This window comes from Drosophila sulfurigaster, chromosome X, assembly GCF_023558435.1.
Source record: "Drosophila sulfurigaster albostrigata strain 15112-1811.04 chromosome X, ASM2355843v2, whole genome shotgun sequence".
NCBI lineage: Eukaryota > Metazoa > Arthropoda > Insecta > Diptera > Drosophilidae > Drosophila > Drosophila sulfurigaster.
In genome coordinates this window covers 3,746,393-3,755,053 of record NC_084885.1, presented here as the reverse complement: position 1 = coordinate 3,755,053, position 8,661 = coordinate 3,746,393, and the positions used below count along the sequence as shown (strand labels likewise).

General features: G+C 33.9%; 1 protein-coding gene across 2 annotated transcripts; it reads left to right on the top strand.

Annotated features, from left to right (window-relative positions):
• The first annotated feature begins 340 nt into the window (after nucleotides 1-340).
• Nucleotides 341-4,284, top strand: LOC133849444 (guanine nucleotide-binding protein subunit beta-1). 2 transcript variants are annotated; one of them, XM_062285539.1, is made up of 3 exons: nucleotides 341-536; nucleotides 1,008-1,703; nucleotides 1,953-4,284. In XM_062285539.1, exon 3 carries the CDS (start codon nucleotides 2,065-2,067, stop codon nucleotides 3,085-3,087), a length of 1,023 nt encoding a protein of 340 aa, XP_062141523.1. In that variant the 5' UTR covers nucleotides 341-536; nucleotides 1,008-1,703; nucleotides 1,953-2,064; the 3' UTR covers nucleotides 3,088-4,284. The 2 variants fall into 2 exon arrangements, with proteins under 2 accessions (XP_062141523.1, XP_062141524.1); XM_062285540.1 differs by lacking the exon at nucleotides 341-536 and having other exon boundaries at nucleotides 990-1,703.
• The last annotated feature ends 4,377 nt before the right edge of the window (nucleotides 4,285-8,661 follow it).

Below are 8,661 nucleotides of genomic sequence, written 5' to 3'. Positions count from 1 at the left end.
ATTATGATAATGAAAAGAAATCATGAATTTTAAAATGGTTATAAATAAATTTGATTTATATATTAAATTATTTTTGACATTTTGGTGTTATTTTTTCACACCTTAAATCAGCTGATTATATTTAAGAATAAAAATCCTATAATAAACGTTTTCAATATAAACAGTTACAATTTTACTAAGTTCGCAATGAATGTTGGTCTTCCAACTACTATAGGAGTTTATACGGCTATCTGTTGACGTAAATGCAGTGCGGTGTAAACGCAATGTTTTATTTTAAAGTAGGATACATCGATGAAATTATTGTAATCGATATTTTGTGTGCATTCCTGGAATACTAGGTGTTGGCTGCCAATTGTAGAGTGCAAATGAAAAGTTGTGTTAAGATTGATATATGTGGAAAAAGTTGTCTGCGGACGATAAGTTCACAATAAATAAATACAAATATCTAAGTTTTGCATACAGATTTTAAGCTGAATCTTTGGAACTAAGAAATAAAGCTGTAAAGCAACTCAAACGCGACAGAGGTGCCCCACCAGGTGAACTATTTTAAATAGCTCAAATACTTATGTGTACACATATATCTACATATGTATATACATACATATATGCGAGTACTTATATATTATATTGAATACGATTTTCAATTTGAGTTTTTCGGTTAAAAATGATTGTATTTGCTTGAACAAAAGCGGTTTGTTTGTGCTAAATGATGAAAAATACGTCAATTTTTACATGCAGAATTTAAATAATGTAGTATAAAATAATATTTGAGTATTTAAAATTGATTTTTCTTTTGTATTTCTTTCTCGCTTTATCAATGTAATGGAACATCACTTTTCATTGGTGCGAATGGGATAAATGGTCATTATTATTTATCTATGCTTGTCGCGCCGCTGCCGCCTGCTATGTGTGTGTGTGGTGGTCACGTTCGAGTCTGCTTTCGCTTACGTTCGTACCGTATACTTGCCACAACGCGAAACACTGGCTGTACTGCTTTCTCCTATTAGTTTCGTTGCCATTGACAGCGGTGGTGCAAAAATTGCAATTTTGGTGTACCAAAAAACCGAATCGAGTAACCAAAAGGAAAAGGCAGCAGCAAGCAGCACTGGTGAATTCAGGCGGACCAAACGAGCGAGCAGCCAACATCAATTTTATCATCAGTGTAAAAATTATAGTGCTGTATAACTAACAAAAACACACACAAAAAAAACAAATTACTTAAACGGAGTAACCTTTTTGTTCAAGTTCAAACCAACCAACCAACAAAAACAACGGCTATAGTCCATCAACTAAATATTTTTCACTAGAAGACTCGATTTTGTAAAAGGTGCATACTAAAAAAAAAAAAGTACGAAGGCTTTTTTGAGACCCCCAGCAAAATACCATCGTATTGTTAGAGTTTTAACTTGAAACAAATGCGTAAAACGTATAAATCGTAATAAATTATAAATAATTCAATTGCCTGCAAAGAAAAAAAAACGAGTGTATATAAGCAGAAAAACTCCAAAGATAAAAACCCAACGAACATTTTGGCTGTAAGAGAAACACTGCAGATCAGATAAGTCAACATCGCTAAAACGCTGTAAACGCTCCAGAAACATATATATTTATATATATTACGGTTATTTGTATGACGACGTGAAGCAAACGGAACACAAAAAATCAACAGGAGACTCGCTGAGGAAATCAAAATAGTTATAACAGTAAGTTTTCTTTTTTCTTGATAACGTGACCGACTAACTGCTATTTCATATATGTTCAAACCAAAATCGGGCGAAAACTATGTATATACATTTGTGAAAAAGTCAAAACAGATATTGATATTATTTTGCTTTTTTTTTTTCGAGTTGCCTCGTGAGTTTGACTATATATATAGCATGTAAAACCCGGCACGCTGCATTTTGTGTATTTCAATTACTGGAACCTAATTTCGAATGTTTGTCTTCCTTTAGTTTTGAAAACACAGCAGCAGCAGCAGCGAATAAATCGAATCGAATCGAATCGAGCAAAGCAAACCAAAGTTGCAACAAAGAGATTTAAACGAACCTCAACCAGCATATAAAGATGAATGAACTCGACAGTCTACGACAAGAAGCCGAATCTCTCAAGAATGCCATTCGCGACGCAAGAAAGGCGGCGTGCGACACATCGCTGTTGCAAGCGGCCGCCTCGCTGGAACCAATTGGCCGCATACAGATGCGCACACGCCGCACACTGCGCGGCCATTTGGCCAAAATCTATGCCATGCACTGGGGCAACGATTCGAGGAATCTGGTATCCGCATCACAGGATGGCAAACTGATTGTTTGGGACTCGCATACCACAAACAAAGTGCACGCCATCCCATTACGTTCGTCGTGGGTGATGACCTGTGCATACGCTCCATCGGGCAGCTATGTTGCCTGCGGTGGCCTCGACAACATGTGTTCAATCTACAACCTAAAGACACGCGAGGGCAATGTGCGTGTGTCGCGCGAGCTACCCGGCCATGGTGGCTATCTGTCATGCTGTCGTTTCATCGACGACACTCAAATTGTGACCAGCTCCGGTGATATGACGTGCGGCCTGTGGGACATTGAGACGGGCCAGCAGCTGTATTCATATCTGGGTCATACGGGAGATGTGATGGCTCTATCGCTGGCACCGGACTTTAAAACATTTGTGTCGGGCGCCTGTGATGCGTCCGCCAAGTTGTGGGATATTCGTGAGGGTCAATGCAAACAAACGTTTCCCGGCCACGAATCGGACATCAATGCCGTTACCTTCTTTCCGAATGGACAAGCCTTTGCGACTGGATCGGATGATGCTACATGTCGCCTATTTGATATACGTGCTGATCAGGAGCTGGCAATGTATTCGCATGACAACATCATTTGCGGCATCACCTCGGTGGCGTTTTCAAAAAGCGGCCGTCTGTTATTAGCTGGCTATGATGATTTCAATTGTAATGTCTGGGATACAATGAAAGCGGAACGCTCTGGAATTCTGGCTGGCCATGATAATCGTGTATCATGTTTGGGCGTCACCGAGAATGGCATGGCAGTGGCAACAGGATCGTGGGACTCATTCTTGCGCGTGTGGAACTAAATGTGGGCGGTGTCGATGGCGGTGGTAATGGTAGTGGGTGGTAGTGGGGTATGAAGTAGGGTCAACGTGGCATAGTGGCTGCAGGCAGTCAGCGTTCAGTTCAGCAGTAGTAGCAGCCAGCGACAATAACAACAGAGCACAGCAGCAACACACAAAAGACATCATCTCTCATAATGTGTAGATGATGGTCAAATGGTTCCTTGTAACTGTTGTTAAGCTAAACAAAATAAACAAACAAACAAACAAAAGCACAAGCAGGCAGAATATGTTGTAAAGCGCTTGATTGATGATTGATAATGATAATAGAGATGAAGATCAAGAAGGAAATAGAGATTGAGATAGAGATGGAGATGGATATGCAGATGCAGATGTTGAAGGGGAAATGTAAACGACGTTGACTGCAACAAAGACCACAGCAAAAACAAGAACTTTATATACAAATTATTTATATTGCTATATACTTATTATACTTATACAACAACAACAACCAAAACACACAGACACAGCAACAAGCAACATGCAAACATGCAACAAAACAACTAGACATACACACATACACAGACACACACACATACAAGAATATTATTAGTGTAAATGAAAATGAAAATTCGAAGCAAAAACCTATGATGATGATACTGATGATGGAGCTGTCATTGATCAGAAGTCAGATTGAGAGAGATGATAACAGCTACAGTTTAAAGTACGTAAAGTTAGTTCAAATCGTATATAGTCATATACAACAACAACATTTAGTGTCGGCGACGTCTGCTGCGCTGCTGCTATATTGTCAAATGAAAATGAAATGAAATGAAAATGAGTGTGCACCATTGTTGATTACTATGATAGCACCGTACATTATGGTAATTATACTGTACTGTATTATCCGTACATAACTGTATGAATAACGACGGGGTGACGTGACGACGACGACGCTTCACTTTAATTTGTCAGACATCAAAACTTAAACAAAAATTCTTATATGACTTCATATATATACACACATATACATACACACGGCAGAAAGTTGTTCTTAATGAAGTAAAGTCAAATAAATTTAAAGCATTTACAACAACAACAAAAAAAAAAAAAATTACAGATAGAACATAAAAAGGCATGAAAATATTGCGTAAATTAAAAAATTTAATGTAATGAACAAATTAAAAACAAAAAAAAAAAAAAAAAAACAGTAAACAACAATACACTTTATAAAACATTTTTCTTATAACGTTTAAGTCCTTAATTTATATACAAACAAAAAGAAGAATGATTTAAATAACATAATTATTAGTGAACAAAAACAAAACTATTTACATATAATTGACGGCCATATAAGCTACAATAATAAATGAAAAACAAAAAAATTAACTTTAAAACCTAACAAAAATTTATAAATGTTTAACGAAATCTTAACATATAGACTAACAAAAGAAGTATCGATCGCGAAGTACAACACTCAACCAAAAAGCATAACTAGTAGAGGTGGATTACTATCGCTAGTCGTCACCATCGATAGTCGACGATCGATTTTCACCAAAAACCATCAATAATTATCGATAGTATTTTCCATTTAAAATTTAATTGGATTTTTATTAAACTTATAAAGTTTTTGTTATAATTTGAACTCAAATATGCATTAATATTATTTTCATTACACTATAAGTTGATACTAAACTGTTCATGTAGCCAAGCTCTTCTATCAGATGCCTGTAAGATCCTTTCGAAGAAATTCATACAATTTGTAACTATACAATCTCTCTCAAAGAATAGCACAAATAACTATCGTCCACAGTCAAATAGTGCAAAGCGCCTAACTATCGAGAATACCGATAGTGACGTCGATAGTTCTCCACCTCGAATAACTAGTAGCAACGCAGTGTTTGATTTGATGATGAATAGTCAAACCTTGTGACCGGCGCATGAACTTCATCAATTGTAAACAGGATAAGTGAATTCGCGAGCTCGTTATGAATAACTTTACAACTTGAGAGTTGCGATTTCATATGTATTTTAGTTATTGTTTTGACCATAAGACACGTATGAGCTTCTAATATTCCAAATGTATTTATGTTCATGTACCCGCAAAAACTCACTAAAAACCATTCACAACGGTAAACAAAAATGATAGATAAATATGTTGTATGTCAATAAAAACAACTTAATTTCAATATACTTTTAAGTTTAACTGGAACGAAAAGCTTGCACGCAGTAACATACACAAAACACGTAACACGTTACTAAGTAAAAATGACTGGTCCCCCCTAAAAAATATTATAGTGGAAATAAAAGTTAATTCCTTTAAACAAAAAAATTCAAAAACATCACAAGAAATTTATTCTTATTATTAAAACAATGAAGGTAACACAGTTTAGTGCATATATGAAACAGCCTGCAATCAAACAGACAATTAGCTTAATTCCGTTCAAGGGTAAGAACGAACGGAAATTCCAGAAAATAAACTTGTTCATGACCTCTATTAAAAACATCATAGTTGTATTGTGCGCGTAGAGATTTAAACAGATAATTTAAACAATTAATTAATCTTCATAAAACCCATTTTCGTTTAGAAGACAATTAATAAATAAAACAAAATAAAATTGTTAGTTATATGCAAAAAAAATTTGATAATATTCGTCAAACTTTGAAAACGCGTCAAAATGGAAGATAATGCTTAACGAAAAAACTACTCTTTAAATGTTTTCTGGTTAATAAAATCACATTACAAGAAGAAACCATATATTAATTATGTTAATATCAGAATCTTTATACAAATTTATATGTTTATATGTAAATTTAAAAAAAAAAAACAAAAACTGTATACATGCAATACATTCTTACTTATGTATATGCCACAAAATCACAACAAATGCATACGTACAATATTGTAATTTTATTATGATTTCTTATGTACAATTTATACCTAAATCAAAAGTAATAAATAAAATGAATGTCTGTAATTAGCTGAATTCATCAAACAATGAAAGTAACCCAACAAATAACAAAATGCTTATGGTATTATCAATAAACTAATAGATAACAAAACGAAAAATACATGTTCATGTTAAAATTACATTAAAACTCAAAAATACATTTTGCTTACATACATACATATATGTATCACTTATGTTGAATCCGATTCACTCGGCATTTATAATGAAAGTGTACTTTAATTTTAATAAGTAAACATGTGGCACCCACTAGCAGCTCGGGAGCTAGTTGATTAAGATTAGTATGTTGTCATTGGTGGGCGGAATGAGGAATTATGATGTATGTGACGTAACGTATGTAGGTATTTCGAGCAATAAATTGACATCCCAAGAACTTAAATGTGAACAAAAATCTGCATTTATGTATTCGTTCTGAATACCTGATGTATGAGGACATGATGTAAGTACTGCAAATAATCCAAATTACTTATAAATTGAAGTCTCTTTTCATCCATATTCAAATATCAACTATAACAGATTGAATCAAAACTTCGCAATACATTCACTGAAAACTAAATGTAACTTAGAAATCTTAACTCTATCTTCATGCCGCACAGAAAAGTGATATTTCAAAATGAGGACAGTGACAATCTCCTACATGATCAATGATGACAAGTGGATATATGTAAACGTCAGTCGCGTCAACGTCTCATAGGCTATGAGCCATCGTAAATTCAGGAAGTAAGAAAGCTAAAGTCACTCTTCAAAATTATTCCTTGTTATTTTGGATCATCTCAGAATGTGTAGAAATTATTCAAGTCATAGTTGCTAGTGTGTGCATCAACAACAAATCATTTTGCTTAAAAATTGCACTCGTAAAGTAGGTATGGCCCTTAAACAAAGTCAAGACCTCTTTGAGAACACGGATTTCAAGTGAAATTATGGTTGCATTTTGGGAGAATTAACATCCTTATCCGTTTGTTCTAACTCGAACTGTGACTAACTTTTGGTGTTGGTACATATAAAAAAAAAAACTGAAGAAATGCGTAAGCCACACTTTTGCGAAGATTTCAGCATCGTAACGCCTACCATCTGATCAATCAGGCAGAGACATTTTGATAATGGTCTTTATCCAGGATAACGTAAATCGAAAAAGAATTTATATAAAATAATTGTTTGTAATTTAACAAAACGCTTCAACGAGACAATCTTTGGAATTTTCTTTGGTACTTCCTCAAGTGCTTAAAAGTTTAACGAAGACACGAACCCGATGTACCTATTAAGCATTAAGAGCTGTGTGAATGCACATGCAATTACATATGCAAAAACATTCGTAACTAAAGATAATGGAAGTGCAATGCTTTCTCGCTCAGACACAGTTGTTTATTTTTCTTAACTGTGAGTACATGCATATGTATATATAATACTATATGTACATACAGGCATAAACATCAAATAGAAAGAGAAAGATAATATCGGCATCCGACCACATGAAAATAATTTTGTTGTGCCAACACCCATATACTATGTATGTACATACATATGTATATATACATATGTACCATTTACGATAAAATACAGAATCAGAGCCACTGTATACATTGTTGAGTATAATCTTTACAAAATGATTTGTAAAACTTAGTTTTTGCTAGGAAAAATTCAATGAAAAAGCAGTTCTTATTAAAGTTTAGAACTATGTACCATTTGAGGTATATGGACTAAATGTACCATAGAAAAACGCAATGGAACATATTTTGGTACATTTACATTAAATTTAGAAACTATAAACGCAGGCGCTATGCAGTATTGTTTGACAAAATTATTTAATTTTTGCAAATAAATATATATATATTTATGCATAGTTATTTAATTTAATTTATTACACTGTAGAATGATTTACTATTTAAAAAAAATGAATCCAATGTACCAAGAGAGAATGCAATGGAAAATTTGTTGTACGCTCATGTGAAAAGCAACAACGAAACGCTGCGCTATATGTTATTCTTTAGAAATTGTATTATTTTTGTTGAGTAACCAAGCAAGAGCAACTTTAGTCTTAATTAGAAACGCGGGAGGTATATATATTTTTGATACTTATTTACATTTATATATTTAAATTTATACAATATACTGGTATTGGTGCTCCATATTACTATCCGTACAAATACAAATGATTACTAAGCGTAGCGCAGCTGAGGGTGAAAGATTACTAATCAAGTACCCTCATACTCATACCTTCAATATATTTGTAGCTTAGAAATATATTACTATTTGTATGAACAATGGAGTTATGAGTTTTTCTAATATTAACTCTGCAAATATGTTCTCAGAATTTCAACTTGATGACCCACATTCCGTTGTATTGTGGAGCTGATCCGTGCTTTCATGCCACGCATCAAAATTATGGGTACACAAATACTATGTAGATTAGAGATCCAGAGTTCCTTAAGTGAAGTTCATGAGTAAAGTAGCCCAGTCCAAGTGTAAGTACTCTTTAATTACATATTTTATTTAAATTTATTGATTATTTGACGTATGTTCAAGCTGAAAGAAAAACCTTAAAATCATTTTTCTAGATATTGTTGCTGTTAATATTGATTTTGCCATTGCTGTTGCTGTTGCTGTTTAAGTCGTAAGATATGTAGTTATT